Source organism: Anabrus simplex, chromosome 1 (genome assembly GCF_040414725.1).
Source record: "Anabrus simplex isolate iqAnaSimp1 chromosome 1, ASM4041472v1, whole genome shotgun sequence".
NCBI classification, from domain to species: Eukaryota; Metazoa; Arthropoda; class Insecta; order Orthoptera; family Tettigoniidae; genus Anabrus; species Anabrus simplex.
Window position 1 is genome coordinate 1262523244 of NC_090265.1, and position 26146 is coordinate 1262549389.

The 26146-nt window shown below is 39.9% G+C and overlaps 1 protein-coding gene across 3 annotated transcripts in view; it reads left to right on the forward strand.

Moving 5' to 3' along the window:
* Positions 1–15466: 15466 nt before the first annotated feature.
* Positions 15467–26146, forward strand: part of Hacd2 (3-hydroxyacyl-CoA dehydratase 2) — a 332961-nt gene continuing 322281 nt past the window's right edge. For 2 of the 3 annotated variants that reach the window (XM_067152070.2, XM_067152072.2), the window contains exons 1-2: positions 15467–15736; positions 16085–16177. In XM_067152070.2, the coding sequence (XP_067008171.2) occupies positions 16094–16177 (84 nt within the window). In that variant the 5' untranslated portion in view covers positions 15467–15736; positions 16085–16093. Of the gene's footprint in view, positions 15737–15890; positions 15941–16084; positions 16178–26146 lie in introns of those variants that run through there. The other variant, XM_067152071.2, reaches the window with a different exon arrangement.

A 26146-nucleotide genomic window follows, 5' to 3' on the forward strand; every position in this document is an offset into this window, starting at 1 on the left:
AGGTAAATGGAACCCTGTTTGAGGGAAGCGTGATCTCTTTACTAAACTCTTGCCACCACAAACTTGAACTGAAGTGAGGATTGTGATATTAATATGACTCAAGGTCGGTGTGTTATTGTTATGCATACATGATGTCGTCATTTGTGGTCTCTATCTAATGTGGACATGATTTGAAATTTAGCTTACTTCTTGACCACTAAACTGAACTGGGAGCTATATCAGTGAATACACTAGGGTTCGGGGGGAGAGGGCTGTTACGGTGTAACGCAATTTACCCTACCCTGTGAACCTATTTTGAACTGGCAACATCGCCGTAGAAAAAACTTAATTATTCTATACGACTAAGCGTATGGTTTCCCTCGTACACTAAGAGTTTTAGTGATACTCATTGAACATTATCTATATGCCTTATTGTGGACTAATGACTACGTCAATACATTCTCGCAATTATGTATGGTGTGGACTGTTTCATTCCTCGTCTAATATGTGCTGCTACCTTCCGTCAATCACCCACAATTGAGTTCCCCTCCCCGCGCGCTCTTCTACCTATCGGAGCGCGGCTACTGCCTGAGGGAGCAAGCCTCGCCATTTTGTACTATAAACAGTTCGTTGTTGAGAGTCATGGAGTGCAGTTGCGTTAATGGGATTCTCAAGATGTTGGCGTGTTGTTGGAAAATAGACCCCGGCTGAGGGACTTGAGATATGGGTTTGAAACCCATTTTACTTCTTCTGCATCGTCCTATTAAAAAAAAGGTTTTAACTAATTCTGTCCTGGGAAACCAAACTCTTCAGTAAGCATCTGTAAGTATGTGAGGATCTAACTCATCTTCGCTGAGCGTCTGCTTCACTCAAGTAAGTGGTTCATCATTTGGCAAGTTATATCCTGTGATTATGAAACTGCGAGGAAATTCATGTGATCCGTGTTTCGAAATTAACTATTCCATGGTGAAGTTTGTGCAATTAATATTTTTTTTTGGGAAACTACAAACCGGACGGACGTGTGGTTATTTCTACTAAAATATCTAGCTTATAGGCATGTAAAGACTATGAAAATAAGGAGATTTACTTATTAACCATCATTTTCACCCGTTAATTAATCATGTAAATTCAAATTGTGTTGCGGCACTCGGTTGCCTTTATTCTTTGCGAGGTTTTGCAGTAGCATATAATTCTAGTTTCCTTGTTCTTTTTTTAGGGAATCTTGTTTTTTCCTGTTGTTTCGGTATTTTAAGTTTAGTGTATTTCTAGCTTTGTGTTGGGTTCCTCGCCTTGGTTATGCCTTGTACCTTATTGGGGGACGCGGCGTGTTTTTTGGGTTGCCATGGCAACGCTTTGCTTTTGGGGCGAGTTTGTTGATTGTTGCCGGTGGGTTTTGCGTGTTGGTTGTGAGACCTAAGATTACTGATGTATTTTCGACTGATGTGAAAGATTTCCCTATCCTCGCTTGGTCTCTTCTTGTTTTCCTCCTGTTTTTCTGTGTGATTATCGCTCGTGACTTGAATTTTGCCCTTGTAGTTTATTAATTGGGCTAGAGTTTTATGTTTCTGCGAAGCCTCATTTTGCTAACTATTTCAATTAAACTGATCAAATGAGTGGGTTTTCCCAAGGTTTAAACTTTAGTTTTAATTTCATTTTAGTTACGTTAACAAACGGGCACGTGTACACTTTCTGTAGTCAATTTAAGTTTTTATTCGTATAATTATCTATAATAGTAAGGTTATCAATCCGAACCTTTTCTTGTAATGAATTTGGTGTTATGAATTAGAGGCATTTCTTTTTAGCTAATGAGTTCCATCAGTGTTATTACCTGATAGGTCTACGTTTTCAGTCTGTGTTATTCTCTTTTTTTTACTGTTCATTTTCAAACTAAACAATTTTATTCTCTCAGATGGGACGATGTTAGTTTTGGTTAAATGATAAGATTTCATTCCTTGATTAAAATTTTTGAAAAGTTAATCAAGAGTTTTCTTTCATTATCCAATGGTTCAGCGCCGGAACAAGGAATTTTATCCATTTCCTCTGGGTGATTTTATGGGCCCCATGGTAAGTACCTGATTGGTGTAATTTTCCTATCTTTGTTTCTGACTTTCGTCTTGCTTTTGGTAACTGTCTATTTCACACCGATTCATAGGTTGTACCGACCGGTGTTTGTTTGCTAACCGCTAGTGTAGTGACTTACTGCGCTGGTGGCTTAATTATCCTGGCGTGACCTAATGTTTAGTATGAAGTATATCTGTGGGTATGGGCTAGATCAAATTTGTTACTATTATTGGCCTGCCTCGTCCTTAGATTTGACCATATTAAAGTAGCGATGCTAGTAATGCCATTCCTTGTGCAGCCAGTCTCTGTTATGAATGGTGGGAAAATGTCTCTTATAGGGTCGGTTGGTGCATGCATTTCAGTGGGCTTGGCTAACTGGTATGTAATATCAATTTCTGGCTCAGTTAGGTTAGAACAACAGTTGAATAGCTACACTAATAATGGACAAAGTGTCATAGTTTTGAAAGTAAAAAAAAAGAAGATTAAAGGAATAATAATAGCTTCTCCTTTTCAGGAATCATTCCATCTCCCCGATGAACCAGCTGCTGCTAACACTGAGATATTTTTCTTGCGGAGATTTTGTTATATGTGCAGCTGACTACTGCAGCATTGACAAAGGAACTGCAAGCAGAATCATCCACAAAGTTGCAGAGTCAATTGCTCGTCAAGCTCCAACATTCATCAAATTTCCAGACTCACGGATGGAAATTGCTTGCATACAACAAGACTTTTTTTAAATAGCTGCTTTTCCTCGAGTGACAGGAGCAATAGATTGCACACACATAAAAATCAGATCTCCAGGAGGAGAAAATGCAGAGGAATATAGGGGAAAGAAAGGTTTCTTTTCCTATAATGTAAAGACTGTGAGCAGTGCAGACTTAAAAATTATTGACATTGTTGTAAGGTGGCCAGGTGCTGTACATGATCAAACAATTTTTAATAATTCTGCACTCAGAGCTCGATTTGAACGTGGTCTAAATGGGGAATCGTGTCCTTCTAGGTGATTCAGGGTATGCCTCAACACCCTACCTTTTAACTCCCATTACACATCCAAGGACACCTGCAGAAAATCTGTACAATGAGTCACAGATAAGAACAAGGAATGTAGTTAAGAGGACATGCGGGGTGTGGAAGAGGCGTTTTCCAGTACTGGTAAATGGAATTAGATTGAAGACTGAAAGGGTGGAAGCAATAATTGTGGCAAGTGCTGTGCTTCACATTTTAGCAGTCGAAATGAACGAGGACTTACCTGAAATAGACTCCCAGCTTCAGGAAGCTATCAATGCTGCAATTGAAGATGAGAGAGGAGCAGTGGCAAATGAGGATGTGGGATGTCGTGCTGTTAGGGATAACTTTGTGGATTACTTTGGATCTAGGCTTTAGGTTTTCAATCAGAACTGTATGAAACAACTTTTCTTTTTATTTAAATCTTTTATTTTGTCAGATTTTTAAGGGTCTCCTCCTTAATTTTTATATCTAGTTCTAAGCTCCTTTTCTTTATAAGAAAGAGAGCTTCTTCTCTTTCATCTCTTTTCTGCACTTCTCGCAATTGTTCCTCCAGCAGCCTCTTCTGCAGCTGAGCTACTTCAGTCCTAGCTGTGACCCATGGTTCAATTTTCTTCCCCGTTGCAGACAGTGGTAAGCTCTTCTTTCTAAATATTGGCTTACGAAGACTAAGTAGAGGACGTTCTACCTCCGCCTCTCTTGTGTTGGTACCCGAAGTACCTGCAACTATAAAAGCAATCTTATATTTTCATACTAATTGTTAGTATGGAAAAGGATTTTTTTGTCATAATAGGTACATACAATCATGATTTTCCATCTGCAACGGCAGAGTAGGACTACTTGATTGGTCTGTTGAATAAGAGAAATGAAGCCTATTATAATATTGTATCACTTCTTATTTTCACTTACATGCCAGCAGAATGTAATTGCAGTGGGACACAAATTGACAAGATTATCTACAGTTAATGATTTAATTTAATTAATATTTATAGCTGGGCTGTTTGCATAATCTATCACTAAAAATGGTATTTTTTTAAATGTAAGGTATATAGTTTGTTTAGTGTGAGACAGTTCACTGAATGCACACCCGCTCAAACATGAACAATTGCACGGTATTGAGCCTTGTGGTGATTTCTCTACCTGGCACAATAGCAAAGTCAACAGTAACGTAGGAGACAAAATACTGTGTAGTCGACATACTTTGTCCTTGTGGCAGCCTCCGCATGGGGAAGTTGTAATAATAATAATAATAATAATAATAATAATAATAATAATAATAATAATAATAATAATAATAATAATAATAATAATAATAATAATAATGTTTGTTGTGGGTACTCACAAAGTTTGTATTTAAAGGGGAGATAAATTTAATTTTGATCATAATTAAATTAAGAGTCCGCCTCTGTGGTGTAGTAGTTTGTGTGATTAGCTGCCATCTCCGGAAGCCCGGGTTTGATTCCCGGCTTTTCCATTATATTTGAAAACTGGTATAGGATTCAGCCTCAGGAAGTCACCCAAGTAGAAGGTGGTTCGATTGTCTCCTCAGTCATCATCGAAGTGGTCTTCCGTGGTCTCCCCACTTCTCTTTCAGGATATTGCCGGTATGGTACCTAACTTACGGCCACTTCCTTTCCTCTTCCTTCCTTGTCTACCCCTTCCAATCTTTCCAGTCCCCCACAAGGCCCCTGTTCAGCATCACGGGTTAGGTACAGGACCTCATCCACAGTTGTAACCTCAACACAAAATCTCACGCTCCAGGACAGTCCCCCAGAGGCGGCAGAGGTGGCATCACTCACTGAGAGTCCGAGGGGGGGGGGGAACCAACCCTGGAGGTTAAATGGATAATGATGAAATAATTAAATTAAAGCCCACTTTCTTGAACAGTTGCTAAAAGAAGGCTAACTACAATGAGTTGTTTAACACAGTGTAAAGATTCTTGCGTTTCCTCAATCTTTCCCCGGAAAATGTCAGCTAGCATGATGTTCACTTTCGCGAGAGTTACAAACAATGCAAATCTTTAATGCAGCTGTAAAACATGGTATATGAAGTCAACATAAAGACGTTGAACAACATTTGATTCACAGTCCCAAGCTAAGAACGAGAAATTGCCTCTTCCAGACCTTTATAATCCTCCTCACAGAGTTCTGTGTGTGAGTTATGTTGTTATTTATAACGGTTTTGAGGTCTCATCTTAGGATGTAAGTAGCACAGAGTTAAACACTTTTTATTAAATGGCATCCATGATCTCGTAACAAGACCACTTCATTAATTGTCCCTACCGCAAACCGTGCTCCGACATGGGAGTTAAATATTGTACGATCATGTTCAGAACCTGGCCATCTAGCAAATACATCCCTGATTTGAAGGTTAGGATCACTAATCACTTGAACATTAATAAAAAAGTATCCCTTCAGAATGCAGTATATTGCAGCTGTATTGTCTCCAAATGATTGGATTCTTATGTTTGTATTGAGCCATTCCCTGAATGCCTCAATATACGTAATACGGTAATCTTAGCAACGCATCAATTATTCGCATGCAAGAAGCAGGGTACGAACTCTGAAGTTCCGTTATAAGCAAGCTGGGCGCGGTATGGAATGGAATTTTCCAGAGGGTAGCTCTCCAGTTTGAATTCGAAGCGAGTCGTTGCCATGGTTACTATGCACGCTACCCATGTTCAAACTTTCAAACTTTACTGAATTTTGTGTGGGAGTGGCTAGATTCAAACGAAGAGAGCTCTACAACAAGATGCCAGGATGACCAACTTCGAACTCGCAGTAATGCATCTCGAGATCGTCAGCGGTCATTTCCCCATTAAGCTAGGATTCCACAGTTCCAAACTAAAGATCACCTGCAGTCATAACTATCATTCACTCTTGGATCGTAATAATGTCATTTCGAGTCTCTATTCAATAATTTCATTTGAACGAGAAGTCGTTGACAAGGAGAAAGCCGGTCAACCGTCACCCAGCTACCGTTAGCCGTGGGTGCGCCTCGTGACACAAAGGGGTAGGTGGATACTTAAGGAGCCCTAGCGGGATAAGCGTCCTCATTCTTCTGAACTTGGTGGTGCGAGTAACACGCTGTCCGCGAACGGGAGACTTTCTTTGTATTAACAAAGGACCGTTATACACTTGTGCGCGTGTATAGTTTACTTTATTTTCATCTCGAGCAAGACAGTTACAGGACAGTTTAATGTCCTAAGTTATAATTCGCCGTGTCCATAGACCACGAGTTGGTCCCGCGAAGATTTTACTTAGAAATTCAAATTAATTAAAGCTCGAGCGCTGCACGTGAGATTGATGAACACCCGAACTGTGACCGGTATCTCACAGCGGTTTTTTGAGCGGGTTACATGTGTCGTGTGCGTCTCGTACATTTAGCCGCTACATAAACTTATGTCGATTGGGTTTGAACCCTTAACTGATGACACATACTTCGGACTAATATTTATGCGTAGGCTGAGCCAATTACAGCCCAACATCAGGATCGGCATCGTGTAAAGTGTACACGTTAAGCGGCGAAGAAGTTGGTATTAATCTACTTGTATTCTGCAGAAACCCAGGAGAGAATCATGGAGGAACGTGGTATCTACGTCCGGACCTGCTAACCATTGTGTAGCACCGGAATTATGAGCAGCTAAACAGCCTAGACATGTGGCTGTGGAATCCGGGGTGAATGACGACTGACTACGAAAGATAAGTACCAGAATCCAATGTTAAATGGCATGATATACTAGTAGGGAAAGTACATTCAGGTTAGGGAAATTAGCTACTAGTTAGTCTTGTTAAATAACAGCTATTACAGCTGTAGTCTGGTTTGTTTCATGTAACGGTAAATATTTGGCAAAGTGGGTGTGCATTCTCTTCGCCTATGCCGCTTGTACATACTTATTTTAGTTAAAAGGGTAGAGGGTCACGCATTAGGCATTACTTAGTCTGTTTGTGTTCATTTTTTTTTGCTTGTGTGTTTTATGTTATTCCACGTTTGCTGTAGTTATTTGGGGAAGAGAGTCATTGATATGAACAAAGGCCATCCGCCAACACCGTTGGGTAATTTACATAATTAGCAGCATAAAGTTAGTCAGGTAATTCTCTGCATGCTATATTAATATTATTTCAGCTGTCTCGGAAATTGTTGTGCGAGCCTGTCCTACGTTGAGATAGTTAGTTTCTTTCAAAAATTGCGGGAAGGCAAGTCAGGGGTAACACTTGGGGACGAACCCAAGATAATTGAGAGGAGAGGCTTGACATGCTTGAGGCTTGAAATGAGGCCTAATATATGTGTTAAGGCGAGATATGCCTTTGAAAATTGAGGGAGCCTTAATACGTGAGTGCTAAGTTAGCCAGCAGAGAAATGTAAAGAATGCATCGGCTAAGAAGTAGAGAAGACTTTTCTTCACTTGTTTTGCCTCGAGAATATTTGTGTAGCAGGCCAAGACCTGACCACTTGCAGTACCGTTAGTCAAGTGAACCACTGGCAGAGAATATGTCTCCCCTACTGTGTGAAAGTGAAAGTCGCCCTGAGGGTGCCTTCCCTCGACAGCTCAGTATTTGTTTTTCCTCAACAGCTGTTTGTTACAGAGCCGAGAATATTGACAACTTTTTGTCTGTAAAGACGCAAAATCTGACGCCGTCTGCATACGAATTCGACTCCCCAGATGTCATCATTAGTGTGTATATATATATCTGTATGTAGTTCTTTCCACAGGTGTGATCTTCTGCATTGTTTATGTGATTTATGTCTTGTTGTGTAAATTTTGGTGCATGTCAGCTCGTCAGCTGATTTCATTGATTTCCAGTTCTGCCTGGACTGATTTGGTGAGCCCGCGAGCCCACGGTCGAAGCTGTGTAGTACATAAGTTAATTAGGGAACCCCCTTATGCCATAGTGTCTTTATATGTTTGTATCCGCAATTTAGACGGACTGTAAATATTTGTATTAGCTATTTCACGAATGTATTAGTCCTACCGGTTCATCACAGAGACGTTGTGTTACAACACGGCCTACGGGCAATCATATTGGATTTATGGTTCTTATCCGGAGTAGTCAACCATTAAAATACGATGGGTCAAATAATTTAGTCGTCAGATAATTTAGTCGTCAAATAATTTAATCGTCAATAATTTAATTCAATAATTTAATCGTACACAGGTGGTCACTATTGCTGTCGCAAACATACATTTTATTTCTCTCTATTATCCACCGAAAATCAAAGGCTCATATTCTAATTGGACACATTTTTTTCTCGCAACTTCCGCACCCTTTTATCCTCGGCGGCGATCTAAACTGTCGCTATCGGAGCTGGGGATGCGAGGTCTCTCGTTCTAAAAGGGAATAAAGTAGCCAAAATAGCTGCATTATATAATTTCCGCATTTTGAATGATAGATCGTCTACGAGTGAAGTCACTTTTTGAAAAAAAAAAGGGTGTTTTCGATTTAACAAAATATACTAGCGATCTGGCACACAGAGTCGAATGGGAGGTAGTAAAGGACGCTCATTCGAGTGATCGTTTCCCCCTTCTTTATTGTCTTTGCTGACAGTCAACCTGCCGCTATGCCCCTGCTTAAAGTGAGTAGGCGCATGTTACCCTTTAATACAACCCAGTTTCAACTGTTTTTGGTTAAAAAGTTATCTGATTTTGACGGTCAACAGTTGCCCTACAATAGTTTTACATCAATTCTCATTCAGTATTTAGATCTATACCATTCTAAGCGACCACATTTCCGACCCAAAACTCTACAATATGCACGCTGGTGAGATGCTGAGTGTGCTGCTGTAATTTCACAACGGAAGGCAGTACTTCGGTCTCTTCGACGTTTTGGAACTTTCCAAGCATACTTACATTATAAAGTACTGGTCGCCCAAATTAAAACGGTAATTAACGAAAAACGCCGCCTGGCTTTGAAAGCCTTTAGTTCCTCTCTTAATGGGCAGTCATAGTCCAAACATATATGGCGACCGATTGCCGGTCTATCCAACAGTTTTATTCGTACTCCATCTACTGTCCACTTCAATTTGGAGGCTCTTTTAAGCTTCTTTTATCAAGTAACCCCAGATTTTGTATCCCCACAGTATAGTTTTCATTATTTCTATCTCCAATAAATTTACTTCTCTCCTTAGTTCAGTTGATATCAACGAATTAAATCTCGCTCTCCAAACATCACATACTTCGGCTCCTGGACTGGATGATATATCGTCTTCAGTATTAAAATAACTTTCACTTTTGGCGTGCCAGAACTTACTGCAGATTTTCAATCGTTGCCTTGAGTCTGCTCAGATTCCTTCCACCTGGAATGAATTTTATTTGGTTCCCATCTTGAAACCAGGGAAAAACTTTTTTCTTCTCGGCAGTTATAGGGGCATATACCTTGGATAATGCCTTCTGAAAATTTTCCAAGAAATTCTCTAGTCTATTACAATTTACTTCCCAAATACCAATTTGCCTTTCTATCGGGTCGTTCCGCCACTGACGCTATTAACCGTTTGTTAACCGATATTATTCTAGCACGCTGTCGAAAAGAACCCTTGATGGCTATAGTTTTTTGACTTACGTGGGGCTATGATAATATTGACCTCCAAGTGTTACTTCAAAAATTGCTCCTTTATAACTTCCGGCCGTTCTTTGTTAATCTTCTCTTGAACATGATTTCGCACAAAATTCTTCAATTAAAACATTTTCCTCATTTCCAGGCATGCATAACGTCTACGGGGCTTCCTCAGGGGGACATTCTCAGTCCTATTTTATTTACACTATTTCGATGTCCCTAGAGAAAATGATAACACGCAGTGCTCGTATGTTACAATTTGCCGATGACCTGGTTATATATCTTAGTCTCCCGTCCCTCGAAGCTATTTACAGTTCCTTACATACGACTCTTCTGGATTTTGCTACTTGGCTTCACGATCATCAATTAGAAGTGATCTACGAGAAATGTAGAGCGGTCGTTTTCTCTTGGTCCCAGCGTACTGATCACCCGCCTGTCCTCTTTCATGGTCTTTCGATCCCGATTGTGCAGTCGACTAAATATTTAGGTATTTACCACGACAGGAAATTATTATGGCACTCTCAATACTTTGTGGGAATGTCTCTTCCAAAAAAACATTATACTTTGCCTTACGGCGGAGATCCTGGGGATTGGATCCCAGTACAATGCTACTGTTGTATCGAAACATCATTCGTTCGACCTTTGATTATGGCTCGGTTTTCATAGGCACGGCGGCCAATCAAAAGCTTGCTAAATTGGACTCGATTCAGGTACAATTTTTAAACTGTATTGGGGCTCTGCAATCTTCCCCCAATAATGCAACCTTGGTCGAGGCTGCGGAATTCCCATTACATTTGAGAAGTAAATTGCTTGCCTTCATGTTTATTCTCAGAACTCTCTCTCTTACCTTTCACCTACTCCTTCCCAAATTATCGTTACTCGTACGCTACTACCAGGAACGAAGTACTCCCCTACGCCGTTACCCAGCCCTTGCCTGGGCGTATAATTTCTTAAACTTCCTTCGCACTTCTATTATTCGTACCCCGTCCACATCTAATTATCTTCTTCCCTTTCAAGCAAACTATTATGTCCCTTCCGTTATTTTACCATAATTCGGTGGTTCTCAACCATTTGGTCCGTTCTGGACACACAGTGCTAGGAAGTACGTATGTCTAGCTTTGTACTAGTACCAGGATGTTCATTACCTTTCACCAATATTCTATACTGATGGGTCCAAACTTCACAACCCTTCTGGTCTAGGGGCTGCTGTTTTCTCATCCGATTTACACATTTCAAAACAATATTCACTCCCGTCGGAGACAGCTATTTTTACGACGGAGGTTTTTGCTATCCGTCAAGCCTTACTATGCATAAATTATTCGCCAGTAGACAGTGCCTACATTGCATCAGATTCCCTGAGTGTGCTCCAAGCCTTAAATTAACCCCGTTTCCGGAAAACTTGGTATATTCGAAATCTTCGCAAACTCTGTTTCGATTTACACCAATTAGGTAAAAGGGTTACCTTAATTTGGATTCCTGGTTATTCCAATATTAAAGGTAATGAACAGGCTGATGCTTTGGCTCAGGTGGCAGCTTAAGGTCAGGGCGTTGCGTACCATTTGTCATTACCCTTCACTGATTATTGGAGCGGTTGTCGAGATAAGATCAAATAATTTTGGCAGGGTGATTGGAGTCACCCCTCGTGTCGAACAGTTCGTAGTTTGTTTACGCCCCTTCTAAATATTCCGAAATCTCCGTGATTTACTCAACATTATTATACTAGACGTCACATCACTAATATTATTCGTTTGCGGCTAAATCATACGTGCACGCCTGATCAGTTACTTCGTATGAAATTGGTCGATTGTAATACCAAAGGAATGGAAGGAATCTATAATAATACCAATTTATAAAGGAAAGGGTGATAAGAGGAAACCAGAGAACTACAGACCAATCAGCCTGACCAGTGTAGTTTGTAAAATACTGGAGAGTTTAATATCAAAGTACATCAGAGGGATATGTGATGATAAAAATTGGTTCATGAGGAGCCAGTATGGATTTAGAAAGAAATTTTCTTGTTTTATTTGTTTTACGTCCCACTAACTACTCTTTTACGGTTTTCGCAGGATTTTCTTGTGAGGCACAACTGGTGGTATTTCAGAAGCCCATATCAGATCAGTTGGATTCAAGAGGGCAGTTAGATTACATAGCCATAGATCTTTCCAAAGCCTTTGATAGAGTGGAACATGGAATATTATTAAAGAAATTGGAAGGAATAGGATTGGACGTAAGGGTTACACGTTGGATAAAACTATTTCTAAATTCAAGGGTTCAGAAAGTCGAAGTTAATAATGTATCACAGGAAGAGAAAGTTTGGAAGGGAATTGCACAGGGTAGTATAATCGGTCCATTACTTTTCTTAATATACGTAAATGATTTAGGGAATAATGTCACATCAAACATAAGATTGTATGCAGATGACATAATTGTTTATAGGGAAATAAATAACATTGAGGATTATTCAGAATTACTAAGGGACCTTGAGAGTATCCAACAATGGGTTGAAGAAAATAATATGAAGGTTAATGGAGGCAAATCAACTGTTACAACATTTACAAACAGGAGTTTTAAAACTGAATTTGAATATACTTTGGATGAGGTAGTTATCCCAAAAGATGGCAAGTGCAAATACTTAGGTGTGAGATTTGAAAGTAATTTGCACTGGAAGGGTCATGTGGATGACATTGTTGGGAAAGCATACAGATCGTTACATGTCATAACGAGGCTACTTAGAGAATGCAACAAAGAATGAAAAAAAGTTTCTTAAGTATGGTTTGTCTATTATTGGAATATGCAAACAGTGTTTGAGTTCCTCACCAAGAATACCTAATAAAAGAAGTAGATAGCGTGCAGAGGAAAGCAGCAAGATTTGTAACAGAGGATTTCAGGAGAAAGAGTAGTGTATCAGAAATGTTAAAGGAACTTGGGTGGGAAACTTTAAGTAAGAGAAGGGAGAAAACTAGACTTATAGGATTATATAGAGCCTATACAGGAGAAGAAACATGGGGAGATATCCGTGAGTGGCTTCAGTTGGAAAATAATTATATCGGCAGGACTGACCACAAATATAAAATTAGAAGGAATTTTAGCAGAAGCGATTGGGGTAAATTTTCATTCATTGGGAAGGGTGTGAAGGAGTAGAATAGTTTACCAGGGGTAGTGTTTGATCCTTTTCCAAAATCTGTACAGATATTCAAGAAGAGAATAAACAGCAACAGAGAAAATAAATGAAATGTTAGAAATGTTAATTTAAAATTTAGTGCTTGACAATAATGTATTTTAGTGTACCATTTGCCACCGAGGTAGACACCTCATTTGCAAATAAAAGATTTTGATTTGATTTGATTTGATTTGATTTGATTTGAGTCTAACCTCTGTAAATGTCGTACTTCGGTTGGTACAATTAGCCATATATTGTTTTAATGTCCGTTGCTCGAAGTTAGTAGAATAAAATGGTTACAGCCACTCTTTAGGCAACAATTCGTGTTACCCACTCTATTGTCATGTTGGATACTCAATCCCATGCCCACTACGGGGGTTGTTCTATCGAGTTTCCTTTCTGACACCAGCACTTTCCTTTAATCTCTGTCCCTTTGTCTCTACCTTTTATATTGACCCGGTCATGTTCCTGTGGTAGCAGATCGCCGAGATACATTCTTCTGTCGTGAAGCTTTGTACCTTGTGTCCTTGTGCTACTCCTGTGTGTTGTAGATTTGTCGTAGAATTCATAACTTCCTTTTTTTTAAAAAACTTTATTTCTTGCGTTTTCGCCTCCTCCATTTTTTAAAATGTTCCGGTCAGTGATTGGTTACACCGCTATCACACGAAGCCCATTCAATTATCAAGACAAGACAGCCTTCAAGTAGAAGAAGTATTCCTATTCTACCTGTACCTACAGTAGGTCCATAAGTAGGCGATATGTACAATTCTCTTACATGCATTGATATTGATGTGTGTTGGCCCGTTGCCTACGAAATATACAAGGCCGGGACATAGCTACTAATTTGTCGCTGAAAAAGCGGCCCGATCGTGTTCACGGTTTGGGCGCTAGATGTCAGTTTTCTGTTCATTTCTTGGCGGACTTTAACATTGTGATATGCGGAGTAATTGTGATGCTTGTTGATTTTTTTCAATTTATTGTGAATATTGCTTCTGTCGGTGAGTGTCTGTGAGGTTGAGAATAAGGAGCACTGTTGTGTACCTCTCTGTATTTCGGATGACATTAAAAAGGCATGAAAATTGACTTTCCATAGTTTCCCTTTCGAGTACGGTTTAAGGGAGAAATGGAAGCAAACTATTTCTAGACAAGGTGATAGAGTAGGATCTCTTTAGGTACCGGTACCTAGCAATTCTTTTCATAAAACTGACTTCAGTGTAAGCACATCAATAAAATTTCCTTCTGTTTTCTATGTGTATCCTGTTCACAAACAGGAAAATGTCAAACGCAGGGAGCGTCCAGCTCCCAAAAATGATGTATTGTCATCAAAATTTAGTTAAAGTTCCGAATCAGATAAAGATGAACATACCATATCTTCATACGTCAGGCACAAACGAAAAAGGAGTACAAGTCTCGTTTCCATATCAGGAACGTCTACGAGTATTTCTGTTAAATCTAAAAAAATTACGGATGAGAAAATTAAATACCGGATTACAGAAAATAATCTGTAAATTGAGAAGTAGGATACGGGTGATGAAATCAGAAAATAAAGTTTTATTGTCTCTGAACTTGACCAAAAAGCAAACCAAATTGAAAATCGTGCTAAAATTGGTCTTTTAGGAGCTTTATTCTTAGAACGAATTTAATTTTTTGCTTCTTTCTTCATCCGTTTTTCCCTCGGACTCAACGAGGGATCCCACCTCTACCACTCAAGGGCAGTGTCTTGGAGCACCAGACTTTGGGTCGGGTGATACAGCTTGGGAGGATGACCAGTACCTCGCCCAGGCAGCCTCACCTGCTATGCTGAACAGGAGCCTTGTGGAGGGATGGGAAGATTGGAAAGGATAGGCAGGAAAGAGGGAAGGAAGCGGCCGTGGCCTCAAGTTAGGTACCATCCTGGCATTTGCCTGGAGGAAAAGTGGGAGACCACGGAATTCCACTTCTAGGATGGCTGAGGTGGGAATCGAACCCACCTGTACTCAGTTGACCTCCCGAGGCTGAGTGGACCCCGTTCCAGCCCTCGTACCACTTTTCAAATTTCGTGGCAGGGCCGGGAATCGAACCCGGACCTCCGGGGGTGACAGCTAATCACACCAACCACTACACCACAGAGGCGAACACAAATTTAATTTTACAGGAAGAGAAAAGGGAAATACGGTGAAACGTCGCTAAATATTTGCGTAACGGGCATAACATCGCTCACCAAACTGCGGCTTCAATACGAATGTCAAAATATCGGATGTGCGGAGGAAAAGATTGGATCGCTGATAATTGGTGAAAGGTGATTACACCCAAAGTTATTTATGACCTAAATCTCGATCCGCTTGTCGGATACTCTGATGCACAATTAAGGGAATCGGTAAGAAGTGACAAACTCGCTATCAGTTTTTTCTGCTTCTTTCGTGAATTACCGTACTTATTTCGTTTACGCATATTGTAAGAAATACGTTGTAGAAAATAAGTCAGACAATTGCTCTTGGGCTACCTTTGATCTCATATCTGTTTTCTGCCTTCTGAAATTACTAGTTTTAATGAATTTTTATAGTTTTTCGTATTCGAACGTGTTGCAATGAGCGGGCGAGACAGATCAGAAAAGAGAACTCTAGCTGCACTTGTCGAAGTATCTCGAGGACGAGTCTAGTGTGCTGTATTTCCCTGCCTTGTGTATCTCATATCCAACGGTTGGTCATGCTGAATAGAAGAACAAGAACCGTATGAATCCGCTAAATCTAAAGAGGAAATCGATGCCGCAACTTTTCAATAAAATCTTGCATTTTCAATATTGATTGGTTTGTTTCAAATAATTATGAATGCGTTGTTTATACTACCTGTAGTTTATGTTGTAAAAAAATAAAACAGATAATTTGCGAAAAAATGCACAATATCGTAGGAATATTTCTATTTGCGGTAACATTAACGACGTATAATCAAGCCAGAGGTGCCAAGTATTACGTGTTATCTATTTGATTTTGAGAGTGGCTGAGTAAGTAGTCTCGGAGTTCACTTTTAAAGATCATTTGTATATTATTTATATATCAGCTTTTGCCGTCTATGTATTAATAATTGTTCAGTTCAAAGAGTTCTTAGTTAACCTTACTTGGGAATGACATGCATAATTTTATTCCGATGTAATGCTCGTAGTCTCGTAGTACAATAGCGGTTTCTGCCTGAAGTAGAGCTTTTGCAAGTTAGTGGTCTTTCTGTCTATATTTTAGTTTGTCGTGGCTTATGCACATATCCGAGTAGTCCGAGCACATGTAGAATTTCATGTACCGTACAGTAAGTGGCATTTAATGGGTTCACAGCTTCGTTTTTTTTTTTTAATTTTCAGGAATTCGCAATGCCCGAAGTTTTAAGTCCGTTCGTATATTGGGCCCAAACTGAAAGTAATGTGACACTGAAAGTAGAATTGAAAGATGTCAAGGTAACTACAGACTAATTATATTTGTACCACTCTTGAGTTCTCACTTGTGTTTATGTAAGTTAGACAAATTTTGAAACTTTTTGCTGAATCATCTCATAATAAAGTTTTAAGTTATTTCCTGAATTGTAGGCCCCCTAGACATTCCTGTTGTCCACTGTGGTGTGTTCTGTTGGTGTATAAATGTGACAGACTGGACCTAGATGTGTAAGATGAGGTTAAAGAAATGCTGGATTTACCGTTAAATTGCTATTCTGTATGCAAGTGCTCTTCAGAGTTATGTGTAACCTTGTTATGAGTTTGCTGAGCAGCATCTAGCACGTGAGTGGTTGATGTTAAAATCTCTTAGTTGTAACTGACGAAAACCATAAGCTACATTTCTTGGAAGAGACTTTCTACGTATTTAAAAGTGTATTAGATTTGCATAGCCTTTAATTTTCTTTCTTGGGAGATGAATGTGGGGGATAATTTATTTTGGATGCTAAATCATGTCTGTTATCTGGAACACAGCTTTTTTATTTTTTGTGACAAATTTTAGGTTAGAAAATGATAAGACTGAATGGTGATCTGTATCACCTGGAAAATAAATTCATGGCATATTTTGGCAGTACATGATTCTTTTTAAAGATGAAAATTAAACATGCCTCTACCACTTCAACTTGTTTTCCTGCACCTTGAGAAAACCTACCTAGATCATGCATAATGTAGAAATGGGTAGTTTGAGTCATGATGACCTGATTCGGCTTGCACTTTGACAACTCTGTGTCTCAGAGTACCTTGTGAGGTGGGTGCAGCTGCTTTATGCAGTGCAGAGAAACTATGTCCGAGACACTGCAGGAGCATCTGGTGACTTTGACATTACAGTTGACATCTACGAGGACTGGCCCCAATCATTACTTCGTACATTCTTTTGATGGTCATTGTTATGGCAGACTTACACTGATTGTTATCCTGGACCTTTTTACACTGATGGCATCATGCTAGCTGCTGAAAGCAAACTTGATTTGCAGTAACGAATTCAAAAATTGAATAATCAATCAGTTGGAAAAACAATAAACCCTGTGAACCATGTGACCTTGCCGCAGTGGGGAGGCTTGTGTATCCCAGTGAAGCAGATAGCCGAGCGAAAGTTACAATCATATTGGATGAATATCTTGAGAGAGATTAGACTAACGAATGGTTGATCGAAAGTGGGATAGCAGCCTTGCGGAAGTTGCAAAGGGGGCAGTCTGGATGATTGGCTTTGTAATAATATTTAACATTGCTTGATTTGTTTATACTGCTACACGGCTGAAAGCAACGGGGAATCTACAACTGTAACTAACTCCCGCGGACATACAGCTCTCTCTGCATGAATGAATGTATGATGTACTGATGATGGCTTCTGCATGGGTAAAATATTCCAGAAGTAGAGTAGTCCCCCATTCGGATCTCTGGGCGGGGATTACACAAGAGGGCGGGCAACCATCAGGAAGGTAAATACTGACATTCTGCAAGTTGGAGTGTGGACTGTTAGAAGTTTGAATTGTTGTGGTACGGTAGGTTAGAGAATCTGAAAATGGAAATGGTTGGACTAAATTCAGATATGGTTGGTGTAAGTGAAGTACGTTGGCAGGCAGAGCAGAACTTTTGGTCAGAATACAGAATTATTATCACAAAATCAAACATGGGAATTGCAAAAGTTAGTTTAAAATGAATAAGAAAATAGAGCAGCGGATGAGCTACTATGACCTGCATAGTGAACGGATTATTTTTTTCAAGGTAGACACCGAACTAATGCCCATCAAAATAGTGCAGGTCTGTGTTCCTTCTAGTTCAGCAGATGATGAAATTGAAAGATTATCTGAAAAGAGAGAAGATTTACAGTGGTATATAAAAAAGGAGATAATTCATTTTGATGGGAGACTGGAAAGCAGTTGTAGGCCAAGGAAGAGAAGGTAGTGATGTATTAGAAGATTTCAGACTTCACCGGGCGAGTTGGCCGTGCGCGTAGAGGCGCGCGGCTGTGAGCTTGCATCCGGGAGATAGTAGGTTCGAATCCCACTATCGGCAGCCCTGAAAATGGTTTTCCGTGGTTTCCCATTTTCACACCAGGCAAATGCTGGGGCTGTACCTTAATTAAGGCCACGGCCACTTCCTTCCAACTCCTAGGCCCTTCCTATCCCATCGTCGCCATAAGACCTATCTGTGTCGGTGCGACGTAAAGCCCCTAGCAAAAAAAAAAAAAAAAAAAAAAAAAAAAAAAAAAATTTCAGACTGGGACAAAGAAATGAAAGAGGATGTTTGATGGTAGAAATCTGCATCAATCATAATTTAGTCCTTACTAATACTTGGTTCAAACCCCCACAAACAGATGATCAAAAACATTTATACCTGCAGTAAACTTTTTACAGTCTTATTATGCTGCCGAAAACCTGCACGGGTAGGTACAAATGTATCAGACATTTAAAATAGTCCATAATTAGTCAAAAGTATATTTAGACTACTCTAATTAGCCTGTTTTCTGTACAAGACCTGGAGATACTGTAAGGTATCAAACAAACTTCTTAATGATTAGGCAGAGATTCCAAAACCAGTGTTGGATTGAAAGGCCTTCCCAGCAGCAGATATGGTCTCTAATCACAACTCGGTGGTCATGAAATGCCATCTGTTGAAATTGAAGAAAGGAGCTACCTTGCTGGATATTTGACGGCCTGAGACATTGCCAACTAAACCACTACTACTGAATCTTCATCAGATTGCACATTAATTTCAGGTGGTTCAGTGAATATTTCCCTTACTTGGTCCTCTTCACTGTCATCCGTCAGCCTCCAAAATATCCAGAACTTCCTTTTAGAGTTATGTCTCTGCAAAAAAATCAGGACATGTGTAAAGAAAAACTAATTAGAGTAGTCTAATTATACTTTTGCCTAATTATGGACTATTTGAAATGTCTGATACATTTGTACCTACCCGTGCAGGTTTTCAGCAGCATAATAAGTCTAAAAAAGTTTACCGTAGGTATAAATGTTTTTGATTATTGTTATTGAGATGCAGAAGCTAAGGTAAGGACACAGATATGCAGTAAAACAACAATAAACCCAAAGGATTTAAAAGTGTACATTATTATGTAAGGGAGTGTGCTGCGTGTTATGGCATTAATGGAGTAAGATAAGTTGGTATCCCTTTGATTTTATTCAGGGAAAGTCGGTGAAAATGCAAAAAATTTGCATCTTTTTGAAAAATGTTATAAAATGTTTTTAAAAGAACTTAACACTGACCTTTATTGCATAGGGCACAATCAATGCAAGGTGTTGTGTAATCAGTAAAAAGCAAGGTTCCAGGTAAATATTCACTAAAAAAAGAATTGAAATGTTCAGTTTTATTTGTCGGTCAGGGTATATTGTATGTCATATGTCCCTGTTTTATATATACATCCCAATTTAATAATAATAATAATGCTATTTGCTTTACGTCCCACTAACTACTCTTTTACGGTTTTCGGAGACGCCAAGGTACCGAAATTTAGTCCCGCAGGAGTTCTTTTACGTGCCAGTAAATCTACCGACACGAGATTGACGTATTTGAGCACCTTCAAATACCACCGGACTGAGCCAGGATCGAACCTGCCACATTGGGGTCAGAAGGCCAGCGCCTCAACCGTCTGAGCCACTCAGCCCGGCGAACATCCCAATTTAACAGTAGGCCTGAAGACTTTTGAAAATGGAACTTGTCAGCTAAGTGCGAGTAGAGACCCTTTCATGACATTCTTTCATGTAAGAGGTCTACAGAAATAAGGCTGTGGGTATCGGAACTGTCAGTTGCTAGCAGCATTGTCGAGCAAGAAAGGGTTCTTTGTCTAATTTTGCCATTTTTATGTGATCTGTCTAGCTGTGAATCCTGAAGCATTCATTGAGTTGGCAGTCTTATTTGGAAAGATCGAAGAATAACGAACAGGGAACTTAAATGTTTGAATAGCTTGAAAGCAGAGGAGCACTGATTCAATAGCCAACTATTAGGATGTTAAAATATCTGTTCTTAATGGATTTCTTGACTGCCTTTAAGAACTACAGGATGTAATATAAAGAAAAAGTGAAGAATAGTGATTTGCTCAACAAATAAGAGATGTAAACTTTTCTTGAGTATAATCTACAGTAGGCTACATTGCTTTCTGCACTTTGGAATCACTAGCAAAACATCTGTCACTGCTTTCTTCTAGTCCAAACATGCTATTGCAGTTTGCTCTCTTATACAACTTAATCTTAGGAGAATAGGCCATAGACCTGAATCAAAGATATCTGATGGCACCCTCTTCAGCCATCTGTCAAAATTAATTAACCCTCATGGTAGCCATACACCTACAGGACAACTGCATATCAAGATTGAAGCAGACCATTAATTTAAGTAGCTTATAGATGGAGTAAATATAGACGGCCAGTGTTGAAGGCATGTACTGGTTGTCAGCAACTGTCCATCTACTTACCTCGTCTATAGGGGCATTTTCTACTTCAGCGCCTACTTTCATGTGGCAACAAATAAAAATTAATGGCTTGTGAGGCGGACAGTATTGATCACGTGACCTAATGGTGGCCAGTTCTTGCCTGGCTAAACATGCACTTCGTGTCGAAGAACAGTGATTTTCCATCAGTGAATCGTTAAGCATGAGTTCCAGTGCAAATGGGAAGACTGAGAATAAGGATCCAGAGAGGAAGAAAGCTGTGAAATTGAGTTCTGACTATATTTTTTCAAATAAAATTCATAAAATTCTTCAACAATTTAAAATTTATATTTTCCCTTCTGTAAACATGTCACCCCCCCCCCCCCCCCCGTTTTTTCCTTTTTGTGATTACCCCCTGTGGATGGGGGACACTGATGAAGAATGCACCCTGGTACCCCCTACCTGTTGTAAGAGGTGACTAAAAGGGACGACCAAGGGATGATGGACTTAGAACCATAAAACTACTTGTGATTTGTAGTATTACATTAGGAACACCATGGGCCTGTGTTTCCTAGGAGCAATACCATTATGTGAGGAACATCACGGGTCTGCGCATTGCCTGTGATTCGTACCATTATGTGCATACCACCAAGGCTGGGGAGCAGGTGCTCGGCTGCACAGACTAGTGTCCAGCGAGAGAATGTGCTGAGCGCTGCGCTTGAATGTGTTGTATCCACTGTGTCAGAATAGGTCTGCATAACCTGTGAGTAGTACTGCTATATGAGGTACACCATGGATCCACGTTGCCTGTGGTTAGTACCACTATGTAAGGAACACTATGGGATTGTGAATTGCCTGTGATTAGTACGACTATGTGAGGAACACCATGGGTCTGTGTTGCCTGTGGGTGGTACCATAATGTGTGATACACCGTGGGTCTACATTGCTTATGATTAATACCACTGTGTGAGCAACTCAGTGAGTATACATGGCCTGTGATTAGAACCACTTTGTGAGGAACACCATGGATCTAGTCTGTGACCGTGATTAGTCCCACTTCGTGAGGAACACCACAGGTCTGCGTTGCTTATGAGTAGCACCCTTATGTGAAAAACACCATGGGTTTGTGTTCGCCGTGAATGATGCCATTATGTGTTATTTACCATGGGTCTATATTACCTGTGATTAGTACCACCATGCAAGGAACACCATAAATCTACATTCCTTGTAATTAATAATACTATAGGAGGAACACCCTGGTTCTGCTTTATTAGTTATTAGTACCATTATGAGGGGCTGGTGACTTGGATTTTGGACTCTGGACAACAAACATTAACTCAGAAAATACGGCATTGTGAATTAGATCCACAGATTGTTTTGGATTTATGGTAATTTTTTCATCATAATTAGTTTTAGATTCTAGTCAGTGGATACAGTTTGAAGTTTTAATTATTGTTTCATTTCGTTGCACCTAGCTGTTAGACCCCTTTAAACGACAAACAACAACAACATCATCATCATCATCATCATCATCATTTTTTTGTGATTCTCATTAAGCTGCTTCTTCTTCCTCTTGTTTTATTTCGGCCAACTAAGGACCACATCATTTCAACTGTTTCCTTTGAGCTTTAATGTTGGTCTAGTATTCCTTCATTCGTAGATGGTGTTGCTCCTATCGCTCTTTTGTCCATGCCTTTCCAGTTTTCAGCTTCGGCTTTGGTTGGAAACTCTGATGTTTGGAGTTTTTTCTTAAGTGGGTGACGCTCCTGGGTATCTTAAAATTAGATCCTAATCTCCTGCAGATCTTTCTGTACCTCACTGAACCATGCCCTCTTTGCCTTTTTCTCTTGGAGGAAAGTGAAAATGCGGTTGATTAACCGTGTTGACTTCATTTGGGCCATGTGTCCATAAAAAGTAATCCTCCTTTTCTGCATCACGTCGGTTATTTTCTCCACATGCAAGTACAACTCCTGGTTGTGCTGTCTTCTAAACTCGCCATTGTCTTTGACTGGACCTAAGATTTTCCTCAAAATCTTCCTTTCCTTCGTCTTCAATTTCTCCATCATGCCTTGTCTGTTCATGGCAAGACATTCCGCTCCATATAGAGCCTCTGGCTGGATGACAGTGCAATAATATTCAATTTTTGCATTCAGAGATATAGATCTTTTGTTATAGACATTTTTAGTCAGATGGTAAGCCATTTCAATTTTATTCATGCGTGATGCAAAGGCTTCTTTTTCGGACATGTTAGGTTCTATCCATTCACCAAGATACTTAAATTTTTTAACTCGTTTGACTTTTCTGTGAGTCCCTTCTAGCTAATATGGTGCCAGTTTGATGTTTGTAATGAATTTCGTTTTCTCAAAGGAGATCTGGAGGCCCACCTTTGCAGCTTGTGTTTGAAGCTGGTTGATCTGCTTCATGGCCACATCCAAGGAATCAGCGAAAACTGCATGATTGTCTGCTCCTTCATAATTCATTTCTCTGCGCCATTCACGGATCACTTTCTCAAGAACGCAGTTGAACAACAGTGGTCAGAGACCATCTCCCTGCCTAACTTCTGTCTGTATTTCAAAGGCATCTGAAGTCTCTCCTCTGCACTTCACTTTTGAGATGGTGTTGGTAAGAGTCTGTTGGATGATCGCTCTTGTTTTATCGTCCAAGCCAAATTCCTTTGAGATCTGAATCAAAGTAGTTCTGTCAATTGAATCATAGGCCTTCTTAAAGTCGATGATAGTTACTACGAAAGGCTTGCTCCTTAGTTTAAGATATGAAAGGAAAGATTTCAGATTCATAATCTGCTCCACACATGACCGTCCCTTCCTGTAACCTCCTTGGTAATCACCCAGCTCTGGGTCTAGCTGTTCTTCTGCCCTGATTTAAAGAGCTTTCGAGAGAATTTTGTAGGTTATATGTAGGAGGGAGATGCCGCGATAGTTGTTAACATCTGACTTATCGCCTTTCTTATAAAGTGGATGGATTAGGGCAGATGTCCAGTCACTTGGAAGTCTTTTGGTATTCCAGATTTCATGTATGATGTCCGTTAATTTCTCCACTGCATTGTCACTAGCAAACTTCCACAATTCAACTATTATCAAATCTTCACTCAGCGCTTTATTGTTCTTCAAGGATTGGATAATCTGTCTGATTTCCTGTTTCGTGGGTGGGACTGAATTTGGGTGGACTTGTGTTTTATCTTCAAATGTGAATCTGGATATTGAAGCCTTGCAGTTAAGAAGGGATTCAAAGAATTTTGCAATGACCCGGCAGTTTTCCTTGTCGTTATGGGCTAGTTTTCCATTGGAATCTCTGAACTATAGGGTCGGTGGATCGTATTCCCTCATGTTTGATTTTGAATGTTTTATAAAAGTCCGTTGTATTGTTCTTCTTGATCCTGCTCAATTTGAGCCAGCTGTTGTTTATCAAAAGCACGTTTAACGCTGTGTATGTTTTTTGCTGCATTCTCTCATTCAAGAAGTTTGTCCAGTTGACTTGGTTCTTTAGTGAGTTCCATTTCTGCCAGGCTGGGAAGCAGCAACGGAGACGCACCTGCACAGTATGTTCTCAAATGCCAAACTTCCAAGTGGATTCCAACTACCACGTAAAACATGGTCTGTTCTGAACAGAATAAGAACAGGCCATGGCAGATGCAGAGACATGCTGTTTAAATGGAACAAGTTGCCGACAGCCGCGTGTGACTGTGGAGCTGCACGACAAACCATACATCATATTGTCAGAGAGTGTGAAACGCGGGCATACACAGGCAGCAAAGTGGATTTCCTCATGGCAACTTCAGAAGCAATACAGTGGATCAGTGATCTTGACATTCCTTTGTAGGGAGCCTTTTCTTGTTCATTGTTTTCTTGTTATGTAAATATGTATATAATTTATATCTGAACTCAACGTGATTGTATGGGCCATATGCTAAATAAATAAATAAATTTCTGCCAGGCGAACTGTCTTTGCCTTATCGCTGCATCGCATTCACTGTTACACCAAGCATGCTTCCTGGGCTTAGTAAGCTGAACTGTCTCTTTAGCTGTTTCGACCAGGACCTCGAGCAGTTGTTCCCAGTTCTCTGCATTCACAGATTGTAGTTTCTGCATGAACTCATGGTTAGATCCTAGTTTTTCTCTATCAAACCTTTCAAACTTTTTGGCTCATACTCTCCTTGTGTTTCTTGGGAGCAGTTTGATTTTCATCTTGATAGTGATCTGAGTCCAGTTTTGCATTTCTTAGAACTTAAACATTCTGAATTTCTCTCTGAGCGTTCTGTGCGATCGTGACATGATCAATCTGGAATTCACCAAGGTGAGGATTTGAGGATTTCCAGGTCTTCTGTTTCTTGGACAAGTGTTTGAAAGTAGTAGACTTCATTACGAGGTTAGCCTTTCTCCATTACGATTAGTTCTCTGGTGAGCAGGATAGTTTCCAACGATGTTTCGGAACTTTCTCTCTTTGCCTACCTGGGCATTGAAATCTCCAGGCAAATGGTATGTTTGTCTGGCATCTTGGATAAAATATCCTCAAGTTCTTCCCAGAATCTATCTATCTATCTATCTATCTATCTATCTATCTATCTATCTATCTATCATAGATATCTATTACCGAGCGAGTTGGCCGTGCAGTTAGGGTTCACACCAGGCAAATGCTGGGGCTGTACCTTAATTAAGGCCACGGCCGCTTCCATCTCACTCCTAGGCCTTTCCTATCCCATCGTCGTCATAAGACCTATCTGTGTATGTGCGACGTAAAGCAAATTGTAAAAAAAATTACGAGTATGTACTGTACTTTTAAACATATGAAAAGTGTTTAATATAGATGTTTGGCATTGTTTGTAAGAATTAAAATACATTAATTATTTGTACTATAAAGATACTTGCCTCTGACTATTTTTACAGCATTGTAATTATAGCTTTTAGAATTTAGGCAAAAAATGAAAGAGAAAAGCAGATATTGTGCTGGCAAGAATTGGAAACAGTAATGCTAATGATTGCAAACTATCACCACTGGATAGATAATGCAGTGCAACGTCAAGCTTTTGGTGCGCTGATATTGCTTGTCTTGTGTCTTTCATAGAAATAAGTGGTTCCACTATGTTCGAAAGCTCTTCGAGATTTTCAATACTGATTGCAAATGTCTATTGTACTCAGGAGGATCGTCAGATGCTAATTTGCAAAAGAGTGCCACAGATGCCCCTAGAATATCTCTTATCATCATCATCATCATCATCATCATCATTGTACAGTTCCAGTTTTCCGGATACTGTTAATGAGCCTCTTCCACTTCTTGCTGTCCATATACAACTTGTCATGAAGAACATCATCCACTGTCAATCCTACTAGATCAACCTTGATCTTGTCCATTCATTGGGTTTTAGGTCTTCCTGCAGGTCTTCTTCCCTCCACCTGTCTTTACAAATTTGTTCTGGCTGTTCTTGTAGGCTCCATCCTCATCACATACCCGTACCACCTTAGTCTGGATGTGCCGATTCTGTCTAATAGGGATGTCTGTATTCCGGCTTTTTTCCTCACCTCTTCATTTCTGAACTTGTT